We start from the raw sequence: 19,109 nt of genomic DNA on the forward strand, positions 1-19,109 counted from the left end.
TATATTATTAAATAATATTAAATAATTTTATTATTAAATAAAATTTAGATTTTTTATAAAAAAAAAAATCTGGATAAGATAAAAAATCTAAGATAAAAATAAAATCAATTAATTATTTTATCGATAAATTGTATTATCATTTATAGATTTATAATCAGAATTATTAAATAAGAACGATACGCTTATTTCTAAAAGTGGCTTAATTTCCTTATGGCGAATTTCTACAGGAAAAGAATATGTGACGTCATATTTACTGTTATTGCTATTGTTAGCAAAACAGTATATATCAGTATATATCACGTGATCAAGTTTCTACTAAAACTAAGCGACGCATCGTGTCACTCTGCTACAACTGTTAATAACTTCAAGACCAAGCTGACCAAGATCCTTTTAAGCGTGTGTAAGTATAATTTTCCGCGTTTTTATTTTCTAATATATTAAATTTTACTACATATTTAGTTTATAAATATAAAATATTTTTATAACTATTTTTGATATTATCTAAAATATTAAAAAAAAATGATTATTTTAAAATTAAATATGGTTTTTTAACGACACGTGTCAATCATTCATTCTTTATATGATTTTATATATTTTTTTTACTTATTTTTAAAGACTTTTATTTTTACTAGATATTTACGTTTATTTATATAAATTTTATTTTTTTTAATTACTTTAATTTTTTAATTATTTTTTTTAATAGTTTAAATTTACGTATATATTTATAATCCTTTATAATTTACTTAATAATATTAATAGTAAAATTAAAAATAATAATATAAATATAAAATATAAAAATAATAAAATTAATTTTATTAATCTTAAAAGCTTAAAAAAATTGTATATATTTTTTTTCAAATATTTTATGAAATTTTATGAAATATTTATTTTATTTATATAAAGAGCAAAAATGCAGTTACACATTAGAGGAGAGCGCACGACTGTGATTGAATCACACGAGAATGATACCATTGCAGATTTAAAGGTATAGTAAAAATTTTATATTTTATATTATTTTAAGGTATAATAAATATTTTTCATTTAAAAAATTATTTTTATATTAATATTTTGTTAATATTTTTATTTTGTAAAAATACATAAATAATTTATATTGTTATAAATATTATATTTATTTAGTTATATTTATTTAGTTGTTTGCGTTGATGATAATTCAGAGTCAGAACTTTATGTCTCTGGAAGGAGCAACAACGCAATATTAAATGACAAATTTATGAGCTGGTAATCAAGTAAATATATCTTGATTTCCATTCGCAATATTTGTCAATAATTATAAATCAAATTAAATTTCAAAATTTAAAATAATATAATATATAGGATAAAATAATTAAAAAATCTTATTTTTTTAAGTGAAATAATAACTTTCACTTATGTTTTTTATTATTTATTTAACAAATATTTAAAAGTCTATAGAGATAAAATGTTGCTTTCTAAATGATAATATTGATAAATCATATTAGATTAGATTTTAAAAATTTTATTAATTGAATATAAGATGATAATATAAATTTTTTATAATTCTTTTCAGAAACAAATTGTGGAAATAAAAGGTGCTGCAAATATAGATTTTAATCTATATTGTTCTGGTTTTTTATTACAAAATGATAGTTTAGTTAGAGATCTTACATCAAATGTTTTAGAGTTAACAGTTTCTCTTCCTGGTGGTAAGTTATAATGAATTTTTGTATATTTCATAAGATTTATTTTAATTATAATTTTTTATCATTATTTAATTTTATTCATAATTTTTTTATTATAAGCTTTAAATATAAATTTAAAGCTTATAATCTTCTAAATTTATATTTTATTAGTTTTATTTATTTATTTTACATTTTAGATTTTTGATATTATATATAAACAAAATATTATTTTAATATTTAAGGTAAAGTACATGGATCTTTAGCTCGAGCTGGAAAAGTGAAGGCTCAAACGCCGAAGGTAATTAAATTATACCAGTTATAATCATATTGCATTACAGTTAATTATTACATACAATTAATTTTATTGATTATTACAATTAATTTTATTGATTTCTTACTAAAACTACTAAAACTAAAAAATTAATTTGTATATTGATTAAAATTTGATTAAGATATTTAATGGTGAATTTTTATTTATATACGCAATATAAAATTTTAATATAATACATGAAATTTTTTTCATAAAGGAAATATTTATTCTTTGAAAAATTTATTAAATTATTGTTTTTTCTCATTATAGGTAGAAAAGCAAGAAAAAAGTAAAAAAAAAACTGGCCGAGCTAAGAGACGGATTCAGTATAACCGAAGATTTGTTAATGTTGTACAAACTTATAGTCGTCGTCGAGGACCGAATGCTAACTCAAATTCATAATTGTATCTATATGTATACATTTCATGGTTATGAAAATAAAATAAAAAATTAAATATAAGGAAGTTTTTATTTATTTTTTGTAATTATATTAACATTTTTGAATATTAAATAAATTTATTCATAATTTTTTTATATCATATATAAATTTCAATTATGAAACATCAGTTGTATTCGAAAATATAAAAAATATGATATTTTTAATTTTAATTATTTATTTAATAATTAAAATTATTTAATAATTAAATAGGAAATATTTGCAAATAATAGATAAATGTTATGATTACGAAATAAATTTTATATTTGTTTTACAAAAAAATTTTATATATATATATATATGTGTGTGTGTGTGTGTGTGTGTGTATGTATATACATATCTTATATAATTTTATTTTAATTATTTTAACTTTTAAAACATTATACATAAATTTACATGTTTAATTTAATAATATAACTAGTAAGTAATTTCTTGACGAAAAGTCAATTGAATATATAATACAAATTAAAATCATCAAAAATATATTAATCCTTTTTGTCCATCAATATCAATTTATAGCAAAATTAATATAGTAAATTTAATATTTAAATTAAATTCGTAACATTGCACTTAATTATTGAAATTGAATCAATGTTATATGTATTATTTAATGTCCATTAATTTTTTAATATTGAAAATATATTGAAATTTTATGCAATTTTATTAAAATTAAAATTATAAAAATTTTTATATAATTAAAGTTAACTTTTTATATAAAATAATTCTTTTCATTAATATATTTTTTATTTTTATTTTTTAATATTGAGTAAGAAGATCTTCAATATCTTTGCAAAGTGTTGCAAAATCTGGTCTTTTATGACTTTTTAAATTCCAACAGGGATGCATAAGTTTTACATAAATTGCTTGTGGACAAGTAAATGGACAAGGAAGGCGAATACCATTTTCTAATGCAGCTAATAATTCAGTACTTCCTTTTTCTTGTTCATTTTGAAGTCGCTCTGTATTAGAATCAAGACCAGGTAAACGTGGTTCTTCTCCAAAACTAAATGTTTCATACATTGTTACACCAAAAGACCACACATCTGATCGAATAGAAAATTTTCCATCTCTAATACTTTCTGGAGCATACCTTAAAGAAAAAAGAAAATTATATGTAAGAAATATTATAAATATAATTTCGTTAAATTTATAATACTTGCCACTTAATAGGAAGACTTCGGTCAGTTTGTAAAATATAATAATCATTTTCTCCAATAACTTGAGCTAATCCAAAATCACTGATTTTAACTTTATTTTCATCAGCAACTAAAATATTTCTTGCAGCAAGATCTCTATGAACAATACCCTCACTACCTAAATAATCCATTCCTGTTGCAATATCTAAAGCAAATCCCAATAGTCTTCTATGTGTTAATTCTTGTTTATGAATTGCTAAATAACTTTGCAATGAACCATGTTTTACATATTCCATTACTAAGCAAACTTCAGGTTCTGATATTACTCCGAGAATTTTTACTACATTTGGATGGTTTAAAGTCTACAATCATTCATGTGCAATTAATATTCATTGCAATTTCAATATTGTAATTATTATTGTAATTATTATATTATATAAAAAATATATTATGTTATATATTTCATATAACTTTATGTCATATATGTCATATAATTATTAGTCATATAAAAAATAAATTATAAATTAATTAATAATTCTGAAATAATCACCTTCATTATAGTAATTTCTCTTTCAAAATCATTTATATCAGTTTCAAGAGCTCTTTTTTTTTTTAATTTTTTTATAGCAACTTGTTGTGGTTCAATATCTTTTCCATTTTCTCTTTCTAATGTGCCTCTATAAACTTCTCCATAAAAGCCTTGACCAATTTTACCTTGTAGAATTACATTACAATCAATATCTAATTCATAAATTCCTCGCATTTGACCTAAAGAACCATTGCTACTTCCAGATCCACAATCTTCTGCTGTTCCAGATTCATTTCTTCCTATTACCTATTTTTATATTAATATTATATATTCATTTTCTTTTTTAATTATTATTATTATTAAAAAATATTATTATAGCTATTAATTTTTAAAAAATTATAACTATTAATTTCTAAAAAAATTTATATAAAATGTTACTAATATATGCTGTTAAATAATGTTAAATAAATAATAAAAATTGATCAGTTTTTTATTAAATTTATTTTATTACCTCGCCTAAATCACTAGGATGTCCTATCCATAAAGCTTGAGTAGAATGTTCAATACAATTCATATTGGGAATGTTATTTTGAGAGATCGAGCAATTTTCTGAATCTCTTCTTGCTAAATATGCAGAAAGATCTTCTATACTATCTATATAGTTATCATTGGTATTGAGTAAACCTTGTAAATCTAAAATTAAAATAAATTTAAAGATTTTGCTAAAACAATATAACAGAAGAGAATTATATCTTACTATCATCAGTATCATTCCAGGGAAGACTGGTATTATCCATAAGAAGACTATTACTTCTTGATTCACTATTTATTGATTTATTATTACTGGAATTAAAGTTACCTTGCTCAAACTTTTTTAATTGAGAATTAAGTAATTTTGGAAAAGCTGTTGCATATGCATGACTTCTACGAGAATTATATACTTGATATAGAATTTGATTTATATCTCTTGTAATTGCTTGAGGTTGTTTTCTAGAACCATTTGAATCCCCCCAACATTCAAGCATCAATCGATAAACTTCTGTAGGACAACCATTTGGAATAGGCAAACGTTTTCCCGCTTCATAATGTTTTTTTACAATAGTAACATTTGAAAATTCTTGTAATGTATCTCCCCTGAAAAAAAGTAATATTAAATTTTATTTTTATATATTAAAATTGTATTAAATCATTTATGAAATATTTATGATAAATTGATTGTTATAAATATATTATAAATACATATATATTTTAAAACCAATAATATTAAATTGAAATTATAATGAAAACGTAAAAATTAATATTTATTTAAAAGATTTACCTAGCAAATATTTGCCAAATTGTTGTTCCAACAGCCCAAATATCTGCTTGAAAACTATGTCTGGCCAATTCTGGATCATTATAAGTCTCTGGAGGTAACCAATGAATATCCGTTTCTGTATATACAAATATTCCTGGATCGGCTAATTTTACTACAAAACTGTTATTAGTATGGGCATGTACTAATAGCTTATTGCATCTAATGTTACCATGAACTACACCATTTTCTTCAAGATGCCAAAGAGCAGCGGCCAAACAGGCTGTTGCTTCTACCATATCTACAGTTTTAATAGTTTGAGAAGAAGAACTACGTAAATATTCATCAAGTGAACCATGTCGTACTAATTCCAAGAGCATTCCAATTGATGGTGTTACTGTTAAACCATATAATCTACTAGAACATACAAATTATTCTAGTATCAATATATAATAAGTATATATTAAATGAGAGCAAAAAATTAAACTAATTTGGATTATTCATTCAATATTAGATTATTATATAAAAATTTTGAAGAAACTTAAGCTATATATTATAATTATAATAATATAGTAAAATTTGATTGTAAGATTATTTACTGATTATAATAAGATTTTTTGTTGTAAATACTAGATAAGAAATAAAAAATACTAAAAATTCTGTAAAATATACATTTTGAAATTTTACAATTACTATTTTAATATTTTCATAATAATATAATAATATATATAATATAATGAATAATCTAATAAATTAAATTCAAAACATTTTTGACTTCTTTCTTTCTTTTTTCATATTTTTTAGAACCATTATTAATATTCTTTTTTACATTATAATTTAAAATATTTTAATCTTTACATTACTTTACATTTTTTAAAAATATAGAAAACTATAATATTATAATTACTTTATTTTATATTTTAAAATATTATTTACCTTACAAGAGTACCTGAACGTAATTGAGACCATTTTCCAGCAAGTTCCAAAAATTCTTTTGTATAATTTGCTTCTTCTTCTTGTTTTAAAATTTTAAGAGCAACTTCTAATTTTTTTCCTTTAGTTAATCTCCAAATCGCTCTGTGAAGAGTTGTTGGTGAATATTGTTGAGTTCTAATAGTTTTTAAAAATGGTTTATAAATTTCTAATTGATTTTGAGATACACAATGAGGGCCAGTTTCTAAAACTGAAGCAACAATTTCTTCATCAGCTGCAACTTCACTAACAGCATTTTCAGGAGCACAAAGTAATAGTGATGACTTATCTAAAAAAAATTAATTTTTTCTTACTTTTATTATTTTGTGTTATTACAATAATATAATAATTATAACAATAAAAATATTCTATAAATTATAAATAAAATAAAAAAATAAATTTTCAGTTATAAAAATACAAAATAAAGAACAAAAACTTATTTAAATTACCATATTCTGACGGTGGTAAACATTCTGAAAGATATGGCTGTCCTTCAGAATCTTGAAAAGATGAGACACATTGTACCAATGAATTGTATCGATTAGGAATCCCAGTAACAGTGAACTCATTTGGAATCTTTTCTTCTATTCTTCTTGAAAATAATTTTCCTCCCTTATTACATATATCCAAATGATATACATTATATTCTGTTTCACTTTCTCTAAGTAGATAAGAACCTGGTTTATTAGCACGTTTTTGTTGAAGTTTTGTATATGAAAATTCTTGCCTAAAATAAAATTTAATTTTACAATATTTTTATATACATATATTTTTTTTATAAAATTTTATATTGTAAATATAATAAATAAAATAAATGAAATCATACCCAACTGGACCATGACACTTTAATTTATGTAATCTTTCCAAAGAAGGAGTAACAATCTCTCCACATAAATTAAATGTCCATTTAACTGCTAGACGATAATAACCATCCAGAGCAGAAACAAAAGACATTAAAAGTGCATTTTTTGAAAATTTCAAATATGAAGGTATACCATTTTTCCTCGATATTTCCACTGTATTATCTTGTCTAAAGAAAATAAAAAAAATATTAAATAGTTTTTACATACAAAATATATGCGCACGCGTACACAGACAAAAAATCAATTATAAATAAAAGTTATGTATAATTTAATATCATCATAAATAATGTTTTATTTATTACATTTTAAGTAAAAGAAAATATACTATTTTCAATAAAAAATATTTTTAATTTTTTTGAGAAATGTTTTAAAATAAAAAAATAAATATAATATATAAAAAAATTATTACATAATAAAATTTGATCATTGAAAAATTGAATTTGATATATATATATATATATAATAAAATGTCTACCACAAAAAGATATTTGTATTAAAATATATTATGTTTTGTTATTAATGTTTATGTTAATGATAAATTTTAAACCTTATAGAAACAAAACATAAATCTTCAATTGCACATAATGTAATCCATGAAGCAACATTTAATTCACAATATTTTACTTCATCTACATTGACCCTTAAAGTCACTTTTATTGGAGGATTTTGAAGATCTCTATCCATTAAAGCTTCATATTCTTCATATGGATAATTTGGTGCCATACATTCAAATTGTTTCAGATATTGTTCTTTAACATAATTTGCATCATATCCAGATATTTTACAGATTTCCAGAAGTGCATTATGAATTGGTTTTTTAATGAAAAATGCATGACGTTTTATACATTCCCTAGGAATATATTTTCTATATTCTGATTCCACTGTTTCTCTTGGTACTCCTTTTTCTAACATTACTCTGTAAAAGAGTAAAAAAAATAATTTTATAATTATCAAAAATTATATTAATTAATCAAATTTTTAAAAGGAAAAATCACAATATTGAATAAGTTAATTATATAAAATAATTATAAAATAATAATTTTCATTATACTTTCAAATTATACTTATTAAATATTATTTAAAAAATTATATAGAACTATTTGCAAAATTAATTATAAAAATATATAATTTTATCATGAAATTTAAGATAAGATAAATAAATCATTAAATGATTCAATTGGATTGAGATTGAATTATACAAACCTATACATATCAGTAACACCAAGTCCAATCAATTCTTGTTTATGTATTTCATAAACAATATCTGGGACCTTATTATCCATAACATCTGAACGTGCTTGTTGAAAATAATAATCATAGGCATTTACATCAATCTGTTTTAATCTTTTTAAACTTGAAGGTTTAAATCTTAATCTAAAATCAAATTTATCTTTATTTTTCATTTCCAAACGATATGATAATGAATACCAAAGTTTTGTATAATGATTTCTAAGAGCAAAAAGATGTCTGGCTATTGGACCTATTCCAAGAGATCTACAGATCTGAAAAATCATTTATTTAAATTAAATGTACATTAAAACAAGCAAAATTATATTTAATTCCAAATATATAATATTCTTAATATTAATATTATTATATAAATACATATTATTATATATTTTATTTTATATTAATTATTATATAAATACATAAATAAAGCTTCATAACTCTAATATTTGTCTGTACTTAAATGATATTTTATATAAGTATATTTTAGATTTCAGATTTATTTTAATTTTAAAAAGGTTAAAATTGAATTTTAATTTAATTTCAATTTCATTTTACTTTCTGACTAATAATTAATAAAATTTTATTTTATTAATTATTAATAATTTATTTTCAATATCTTACAAAATATCAAAACACAATATTCATTTAACTTTAATAATAAAATCGAGAAAGAAATATAATTCTTTCAATACCTTACCTTAATACAAAGATCTTCTATTGTTTGTCCATAAATAATTGTAAGATTTAATTCTTTTTCTTCATTTGCAATATAAACAATCGCTAAACTATCGTTTTCCATTGTTAACACAAATTATACATTTTCTTCACATTTTGTTACTTTAATTGCTCACAGCGTACTGATTATTTACAATACGAATGTGAATCAACGCGCATGACAATAAAAAGTATATCTATACTGAAATAACTATATATTGAATATAGTATATGTATATGTTTAATATATGTTTATATCTAATTGAATTTTTAATTTATTTATATTAATTTTTTTTTAAGAATAAAATTTCAAATATAAAATATTAATTATTTATGTATCATATATTTTTGATTTATTAATTTATTAATTTGATTTATTGATTTAATAAAAATATCTAGATTAATAATAAAATGAATATTTATATATTTTACTTTTTCATATAAATTGAATTTGTGATTTTTATTTATTTAGTTAAATATTGATATAGTGTAAATTTTATTAATATAATAAATTTAAAATAATACAATTTTATTTCATAAATATATCTACAAACACAACATTAAAAATAATAAAAGATAAATTTATTGAATTAGTATTTTTAATGATTTATAAGTTAAAATTAAAAAAATTATATTTATTTTTAAAATATCAAGAAATTAATAATTAGCATTTAATTATGTTGCTGATAACTAATTAATTTTGTTTCATTAATTTTTATTAGATTTTAATCTATTTTTAAAAAATAATTACATGATTTAATTAAATTTTGGAATAGATTATTGATTTATTTATAATAAATTTAAAATTTTACATATATAAATAATATAATTTACATATATTTAAAATAAAAATAAATATATTTATTTTTATTTTAATAAAAATATGTAAAAAAAAATATATATTAAATATAATTAATAAATAATATGTATAAAATATATAAATATTTCTTATTTCAATAATATACAAAAATTTATTATTCAATAGGTTTATGAAAAAAATTAGTGTATACACAATTTTTTAAATTTTGGATAATTAATATATTTAATAACCTATATGTATAAGAATACAAATTTGAATATAATTGAATATATAGTAAAATTACAAAGATAATATAATCATAGGCCACTTAGAAAAATTGATAATGTACATATGTATTGTATGTAATGTACATATTGTACAAATTGTTCATTTGATGCAAATATGACACATATAAAAATCATGACTTTAGTTATTATTGCATAATATTAGTGTAAACATAATATATATTTATTGTTTACACTTTACATTTTATTGTTTATTTTTTATAAATACATTAATTATTCGTATTTTTACATGGTTACATGGTTAAATCTTATTCAATTTTTATCAATTTAGTATTTTTACTATGTATATCATAATAAATAAATAAAATGTAAATGTAAATATTTCTAAAAAGAATTATTTTTTTGCAATTAATATATTTATTTTCATTATTCAATATTTCATTATTCAAAATTAAATAATAAAACTTAAACTAAAGAGATAAAATGATGGTCCCCAGAACACTTTTTTTATGTTAAGTGCAATTACACTTTTCAAATGCAACCAATCATTCTTCTCTGATTATTATCTTTTGATTCTGAAAAAATTAATTAACTTAAATAAATATTATAATATATAGTAATCTATAATATTAAGATATATAATGCATAAATAAATGAATAGAAGTTTGACAAATGATTACATAATGAAATATATAAAATGAATAAATAGATAAATGATAAAATTTGTTAACAATATAATATTGATAATATTAAAACTTACTAACAATAAAACTTCGTTTATCCGTATTTCGATATAAATAATTCAATTCATCATTTAGTTTTATATATATAAATTCTTAACTAATTTATTTTTCGAAAAACGGATATCAATTATATAAATCATTATATCAATCTATATTTTTATAATAAATTTATGCAATCATTATTTTATTAAATAAAATAAAATAAATTATTAAATTTATATAATCAATCAGTAATTGTATTCGGAATAAATTGTATTTATTAGAAAAAAAAATTAACAAATGAATTAAATTATGTGTTAATACAAACAATATACAATATATCTATTTCTAATTTTTTTTATATTTTATAATTATATTATTATATAATTATATTTTTTATATTATAATTATAATTAATAATAACAGATGATAAAATATCTAATGTAGAATTAAATTATCAATATTAAATAAATCAAATATTAAATAAGAGAAATAATAAAGAATGAAAGAATTAGTATTAGTCAAGTTAAACTTACAAGACTATGATTTGTGATTGTTAAAATGTTGGTGAATTCAAATTAGGACTGCCTGGTGTTGAAGTAGGAGTCAATGGAGTACCTGGAGGTGAAATTTCCAGAGGACAGACCAAATTACCATAATCTGCTTCATTTTTACTTTTTTTGCGTTTTAAAGTAAACTGAGATTTCTTAGGTACCTAGATTAATTGAATTATAATTTAATTTAAAGACAAAATTGGAATTTGTATATATAAAAATGCATCTTCACCAGAATTCGTAAATTTTTCACAAAATAAATTTTTCAATATTAGAATTAAATTTCCTAAAAATTGCATTTTCTAAATGTTTGTTTATCTATTTGCATATTATTCGTAATCTGCTTGTAATACAGAATTAAAAAAATGTTCTCTAATAAACATTTCATGAACATTATTAGCTCATATTTCATAACTACTATATAATCTTATATAGTACTATATAATCTAAAATAAACTTAAATTTATATTTTAGATTCATATTTACATTTTTCTCATTGGATATTTCTGAATGAAATAAAATTTTTTGTAAATCTTTATTCATGACCTATGTAGAAGTTGTTCACGAATTGTTCGATATTTTTTTATAAATTTTAATTTTTTAATAAATTTATTAATATTTTTTTTCAAGTATCGATTTTTCAATAGGAAATATATAGTAAACAATTAACGAATCAATTCCTTTCAAGAAACTAAAGATTGAAGTATTATTAACATTTTAAAATAATAGAAATTACCTTTAAACGAGCAGTAAGCGTAAGTGGAATGAATCCAGGAGTGTTCTCAATTTCTCTTTTTCTTTGTACGACTTCTCTTCCAAGAATTTGATTGAAATGTGTAGTTAAATGTCTACGAAGAAGAGTTTTTCCTGGAGAAATACTAAGTAACGTGGCCAATAATTCTGAAGTAAATCTGCCTTCATAAATCATCAAACCTCCATGTACTCCAGATCCTCTCATATTTGGAGCATATTCCGCTAAATCAACTACTCTAAGCCATTCCATTACTCGATGATTTGTCCAAAGACGAACATTATCACCATCTGCTCCATTTCCATTTGTCGATCTTCTTTCAAGATTATCAAATTCAAAATTTAGTTCTCGTAAAATCTATAAAATTAAGTGTTTTATTTTTTATGTTATTAAATATCTAATGTTTAGTATTAATTCATTGTTATTATTAAATTTAAATTTATTTAAATGATTATATTATATTTAATTTATAGATATTATAATATTTAAAATAAATAAGTTTAATGTTACCTGAATTCCTCGTCTAAGACTTGCAGCATGTAATTGTGCAGTAACTCCAAGATTTAAAAGATCTTCAGTGGTAAGTCGATGTAACATTCTCCCATCAACTTTACCATTTTGGAAAGCTTCTTTATGCTGTGGTAATCCAATGTCATCTAACCATCGTAAAACTGCAGTATTATCCATCTATAATTTTATAAATATTTATGTCATTATATAAATTACAAAATAATAATAAGATAATAAAATTGTAAAAAATATTTTAATCTCATGATATCTCATTATAAGTTATATATATAATGTATTTAATATTATATAGTATATATAATAATTAATATTATATAATATATATTTATAAAATTATAAAAAATACCTTATCTGATCCAAGAAATTCAGCTCCATCAAATTTTTCGGATTCTATTGCATATAATAATTTCTTCCTATGAAGAATATTTTTAATTTCTAATTCTTTTTCTAATTGTTGTTGTGAGCAATCTAATAATTTTGATCCAGTAGCACCCCATCGTCTCAATTCGCCTGCATAACATTCTAATCCTAAATTTGCAAGCCAATCTTCAATTTCTTCCATTGAAAGTTCCATCAAAGATTTTTGAGCAATCGATGCTATTCGAGAATTTGAATCTCCTATGATTGTTTTTTCTTTTTCAGCTAAAACAAAAAAATAAATAATGAATAAATTTTATTGCACCAAACTAAATTCAAAAATTAAAATGTTGCAAATGTCATAATTTAAATATAAAAGAAAAGCAAATAAATAATAATTTTTTAAAACATATTAATGTTTGAAATACATAATATTATTATGTATGAGGAGAATAAGTTAAAAAAAAAAGAGAAATCAAAATTTTCATGCAAAAATCAACATAAAATTTAATTAATTCAATGTTGACATAGACTAAATTAAAAATTATTAGCCACGATTGCCTGTCATATATTATTGAAAATATTTAAAAATGCATGCTTAGAGGAAGAATCAATCGCAACCTAGAGTAGGCGCAGACAGGCATCTCGCGGAGGCTCCTTTAATGGCCAATGGTACTGTTGTGTGTGCTCCAGAAACTAAACTGGGTACCTTACCGAACACTACACCTTTCTTTGAAGAACTCGGTGGCCTAGGAAGACTACTATATTGAGTGGTATGCCTTCCAAATTTTTCTCCCTATAATAAATCAGTAATAATAATATATTCTTTCATTTTTATCGCAAATTTAACTATATATACATATATATTTCATTTATAAAAAAATATTCAATTTTATATACATTCGATATATACACATTTGATATAGGACTTACATTTGATATAGGACTTGTATTACGAAGTGCAAGATTTTCATGTTCTAAACTTGCTTGTCTAAGTTTCATTTCTGATAAAGAACTCAAAAGTTCTAATTTTTGTGTTTCCAAAGCACTTCTTGAAAGTACTTCCTAAAATTTAAATCATTGAAGGAAAATAAAAAAATAAATATATAATATAAAATATAAAATAAAAAATATAAAATAAAAAAGTTACTTTTTGTAATGCCTCTTCCATTCTTCTGAGAGAATCTTTCTTTTCTCTAAGCATATTTTCCAATTCTTGGATTTTACTAGATTGTGCATCTACTTGTTCGGATAAAACTGATACTTCCATACGTAATGTTCCACGTTCATTTTCTAACTTTTTTAAACGTTCCTATATGATATATAATTATATTATTTATATTATTTATTTATATATTAATTATATTATATGTATATAAATTCAAATATTAAGGAATTAAACATTGATATTTTAACTTTCTATATTTTAATTGTATGAAATTAAATAATAAAATTATTAAAAATATTAATCTCATATATTCTTTTTTTCTAAAATTTCTAAATGAATACAATAATAAGTAAAATAATATAAGTATAAATATATATTCATAATTACTTTAAAGTATTAAATATTTTATTAAGAATTAAATATATTATTTTAAACATTATTTTAATATTTATTAATATTTTTCAATATTTTTTGTTACATTATTAATATACCTCAGTCTTTGCTTGACATTCATTCCATTTTTGAATGTCTTGTAAATATTGAAGGGAACAACAAGGAGAAAATTCTCGTCTTCTTAAAGAAAGATCTGATTGTGATTTAGCTTTTTGTTCATGTTCTATTCTACTCCTTAATTGTCGCTTTTTCCCTAATTTTAAATATTGATTGTTTTGATTTCCTTTATATTGTTTATTTCCTTGACAATTATGGATTTTTGAACAAAAGCTGTTCAATCATGTTATAAAATCAGTGATTTTAAATTTAAAAATAATACAAAAATAAAAATTCAAAGACCTCATATCATATACTGCAGAACAGAATGATGGAAGAGTTCCAATATGTGTTAAGTTTGTAGATGTACAGAGATTAGGTACACTTCCTCTCAGAGCTATCATTTTAGCATAACCTAATGGACAATTCTAAGAAAACAATATGATTCTTTTAAATATTTTCGAAATTAAAATTTTATATTTTTAAAAAATTAATTTTTTATAAAAATTTATTTATTTAAAAATAATACAAAAAATATTTACAATTCGGTTTTTAATTAATTTAATAATATTAAAAATTATTAAATTATAATTGTAATATAAAATTTATATAAATTATAAATTATTAAATTATTATATTATAATATCTAAAATTATTAAATTAATTAAAAATCAAATTGTAAATAATTTTTATATTATTTTTAAATATTTCCTTATTTATACCTGGCAAGAACAATTGCCAGATTCATGTACTTGATGTTCAAAAAGATTAATATTTGCAAACTCATCCTCTCCTTCTGAATTTGATGTTCCTGAAGAATCATAGTCTTCTGAAGGAGTCCAATTAATATCTGATTGTTTTGATCTTGACATAATTTTCAATAAATTTAAATCTAAATAAATTTATGCAACTAATTATTTGAAAAAATTTTCATAATTTCTTTTATTATTTTCAATCTCTTTATTCAAATTAAAATATTTTTATCTAAAATAGAAAAAAAGAGAACAAAAAAATTATTTACACTACAATATATAAAAATTGATATATATATATAAAAATTGATAAATTTATATGAAATTCATTTAATCAAACAATGTTTAATACATATATATATATATAATAACAAAAAAAATTCTTTTTAAATAGATATTTTTAATTATAGATTATTTTTAATTAGATATAATATATAATTGAAAATTTCGTTTACTACTTGTATTTTATTGAGTTCTTTCAAATGAAAGAATTATTAATAGGATTATTAATAGAATTATTAATTTTTTGCATTTACTTCGTTCATAATTCTCTATTTTTAATAATATTAATAAATTTTGTTACATTTGATTACACATTTGTCGTCATTTTTTTAATTATTTTCATAAACTAGATTAGATTATACTTTTTATAAACTAGATTATTACAAATAAAATTATAAAATAAAAAGGAAATGAAATTAGTAAAACGATCACGTCGAGGTTTTGTAAGATACTAAAATTACCATTTCTAAAATTTCTCAAGATGAGAGCCATAACGTCACGTGACGTAATCTATACATAGATCATTCTTTTCTTTTTTTATAATACTTAATATAATATTAAAATTTTGTTTAATAATAATATTTTGTTTAATAATAATAAAATCTTATTAATTAAATTTTTTTTATTGCGCATATGAAAATCTAAATTAATTTATATTATTATTATTATTATTTAAATATAAATATTTCTTGAAAAATTAAAATTTAAATGTTTATAATGTATAAAATAAATTTTGATTTTAATATAATGTACATATATATAGAATGAAGTACATAATATATGAGAAGTTGTTTTTTTGTAAATTATTAAAACAATTCTTTTTTTAATTAGTTAAGGGAATAATGTAATATTCATTTTTTTATTATAATATGCTATAATAATTTTTTATTTTTTCTAGCTTATATATTTAATTATATTTATTTGAAATATATATTTATTTATTTTGCATGATTAATAGTAAATTTTTTCTTTCAAGAAAAATAATAAAAATAAATATTATACAAGTTAAGAATCATTTTTTTAAATATATTAATGTTGTTAAAATTTTTTGAATAATGTCTGATTTATAATAATGAATAAAGTACATTTTTTGTTATAAATAGCCATGAAATGATTAGCTATTTACTTATTTAATTAAAATAAAATGAAAAAAATAAATTGCTAATTGTAATAATATAAAAAAGAAACAGCTTGTTTTATGTATCTCTCATCTTATATTTTAAACATAGAATATTTATAAAAATAATGAAAGAATTAATATTGAAAATATATTTAATGTTAGAAATAAACACAAGAATTGATATATAAAAATGTTGATAATAACTTATTTTTCAAGTTATAAATAAAATATATTAATATGCATTAATTGCATTAAGTTCTATAAAATCAATTTAGTTATATTATATCTATAATTGAAATTCTAAATGTTTACCATTTGCATCCACTGCAATAAAATTTCAGTAGTGGCTGTATCTGGAGGAGAAGGAGGACTTGGAGAGTTTTTAATTGCTGTCACAAGATTTTTTGTTGCTTCTTTGACAGAATCCTTCCATTCTGTATTGCCTTCATTATTACTATCAGTACATACACCTATTAATGTATATATGTTATAATTTTAATAATTTTATGGATATTTCAACTAATATGTAATTATTAATTTCTCTTTTAAATATAATATATATTAATAAGTTTAAAAAATTATAATAATAAAATATTTCAGATTTCAGAAATATTTCAAATATTTCAAATATTTATATAATTAATTATTATATATTTTTATATACATTGATTATATATTTGATATATTAAATTAATTCAAAATAATATTATATATAATTTTATTTATAATTATTTATAATTAATTCAAAATAATATTATATATAATTTACCAGAAATAATGTCATCCATTTGTAATAAAGCAGCTTCTAACATCTTACTAGCTTCGCTTGATGTTTTTGTAAGAAAGGTAGATTCTCCTACTTGTATTGTGTTCCCGTTTTTTTCTTCACTTTTACCCATTGCTAATTTCTAAGTACAAAAATAAAATATATAATAAAACATTTTTTATATATAGAAAAATAATTACTTAATAAAAATTATAGATATTTGAAATATTATTTTAAAACTTACATAAAATTTTTTAATATTAAACCTAAGAAAATGTAAAATATAAATATATATAACCTAAAAACTTATATTTCAAAATTATTTTTATATTTAAAACATGATAAATTTTTGAAAATTATTTTATGTAAAAATACATAACCTTTTTTATAATTACTAATAAAAAAAGAAAGAAAAAAAATAATAGCACGACAGAAAAAAAATAAAGAGAATTGTCAAATAAATCTGAATTTCAAAATGGCGTGTTTATTTTATTTACATATTTAAAAAATAAAATAAGAAAAAGTTAATCATTTTTTTATTAATCTACTATTTTCATTTTTTATTTTAAATGAATATACAAATTTCTTTTAGTAAGTAATAGAAATAAAAAAGTATGATTTGAAACTTACCTCGCTCTATCATGATTTAAATAAAAATAATTTAAATCTTATTTAAACTTTAAATCAAAAATTGATTCAAATCATGAATCCAAGAAAAAGCAACAGGTGTTAAGAACAACGCCCAATAGTTTACCGCCATAATAATATTTTGCTCCTTTTTAGTGTTTCGCTTACGTTCCAAATAGACTATAAAGTAAATTAATATATTAATTGTTACATGGAAATCTATCACAAGTTGATAATGATGTGATTATTTCTAAAGCGATTTTTTGTAATGCGAAAGATATTTTTTACATATAAAATAACCAATAATAGAATAGTTTGAAAAGAAATTTCGTTTTGAAGTAGTTTCATTCAAGTTTTTATGACACAATGAGTTTTCATTGAAGCAAGCAAAATTATTATTATAAAAAATTCAATTTATAATTAATGATGAGCATCCGAAATTCTTATAATTGTTCTTATAGTTCTTATAATGTTTAAATAATGATATATATATGTTATCACACATATGTTCTTATAGTTCTTATAATGTTTAAATAATGATATATATATGTTATCACACATATATATATCAATATGTTTAAATAATAATATGATTGTATTAAATCTATTAAAATTAATTACAATTAGATCTATTAATATGTTTAAATAATAATATGATTGTATTAAATCTATTAAAATTAATTACAATTAGATCTATTAATTTTCTTTTGCAAAATATAGTACTATATTTTATATAAATATTTACATTTATTCTATTGTATATATATATATATATATATATATATATACACACGAGTAAATTAATGA

General features: G+C 19.8%; 3 protein-coding genes across 12 annotated transcripts; 1 reads left to right on the plus strand and 2 right to left on the minus strand.

Annotated features, from left to right (window-relative positions):
- Positions 1–322: 322 nt before the first annotated feature.
- Positions 323–2,428, plus strand: LOC122714911. Its single transcript, XM_043936692.1, has 5 exons — positions 323–400; positions 904–985; positions 1,547–1,682; positions 1,901–1,956; positions 2,239–2,428. Exons 2-5 carry the CDS (start codon positions 911–913, stop codon positions 2,368–2,370), a joined length of 399 nt encoding a protein of 132 aa, XP_043792627.1. The 5' UTR covers positions 323–400; positions 904–910; the 3' UTR covers positions 2,371–2,428.
- Positions 2,429–3,046: 618 nt separating this feature from the next.
- LOC122714756 (tyrosine-protein kinase hopscotch) lies at positions 3,047–9,279 on the minus strand. 4 transcript variants are annotated; one of them, XM_043936404.1, is made up of 13 exons: positions 9,126–9,279; positions 8,402–8,700; positions 7,746–8,114; positions 7,162–7,365; positions 6,785–7,062; positions 6,300–6,624; positions 5,596–5,780; positions 5,388–5,502; positions 4,827–5,203; positions 4,581–4,762; positions 4,091–4,375; positions 3,565–3,902; positions 3,047–3,494 (listed from the first exon to the last, which is right to left on the minus strand). In XM_043936404.1, the coding sequence occupies exons 1-13, from the start codon at positions 9,225–9,227 to the stop codon at positions 3,161–3,163; spliced, it is 3,393 nt and encodes a 1,130-aa protein (XP_043792339.1). In that variant the 5' UTR covers positions 9,228–9,279; the 3' UTR covers positions 3,047–3,160. The 4 variants fall into 4 exon arrangements, with proteins under 4 accessions (XP_043792339.1, XP_043792337.1, XP_043792340.1 ...); XM_043936402.1 differs by having other exon boundaries at positions 5,388–5,777; XM_043936405.1 differs by having other exon boundaries at positions 4,929–5,203; positions 5,388–5,780.
- Positions 9,280–10,583: 1,304 nt separating this feature from the next.
- Positions 10,584–18,704, minus strand: LOC122714810 (liprin-beta-1). 7 transcript variants are annotated; one of them, XM_043936490.1, is made up of 14 exons: positions 18,306–18,704; positions 17,920–17,941; positions 17,679–17,817; positions 17,222–17,379; positions 15,059–15,183; positions 14,758–14,989; positions 14,249–14,410; positions 14,032–14,163; positions 13,720–13,894; positions 13,088–13,383; positions 12,724–12,900; positions 12,199–12,570; positions 11,445–11,623; positions 10,584–10,761 (listed from the first exon to the last, which is right to left on the minus strand). In XM_043936490.1, the coding sequence occupies exons 3-13, from the start codon at positions 17,806–17,808 to the stop codon at positions 11,465–11,467; spliced, it is 2,118 nt and encodes a 705-aa protein (XP_043792425.1). In that variant the 5' UTR covers positions 17,809–17,817; positions 17,920–17,941; positions 18,306–18,704; the 3' UTR covers positions 10,584–10,761; positions 11,445–11,464. The 7 variants fall into 7 exon arrangements, with proteins under 7 accessions (XP_043792425.1, XP_043792426.1, XP_043792427.1 ...); XM_043936491.1 differs by lacking the exon at positions 17,920–17,941 and having other exon boundaries at positions 11,527–11,623; XM_043936492.1 differs by lacking the exon at positions 17,920–17,941 and having other exon boundaries at positions 13,813–13,894; positions 18,306–18,703.
- Positions 18,705–19,109: the final 405 nt, after the last annotated feature.

This window comes from Apis laboriosa, unplaced genomic scaffold, assembly GCF_014066325.1.
Source record: "Apis laboriosa isolate Shangri-la unplaced genomic scaffold, ASM1406632v1 scaffold34_cov151, whole genome shotgun sequence".
In the NCBI taxonomy this organism is placed as follows: domain Eukaryota; kingdom Metazoa; phylum Arthropoda; class Insecta; order Hymenoptera; family Apidae; genus Apis; species Apis laboriosa.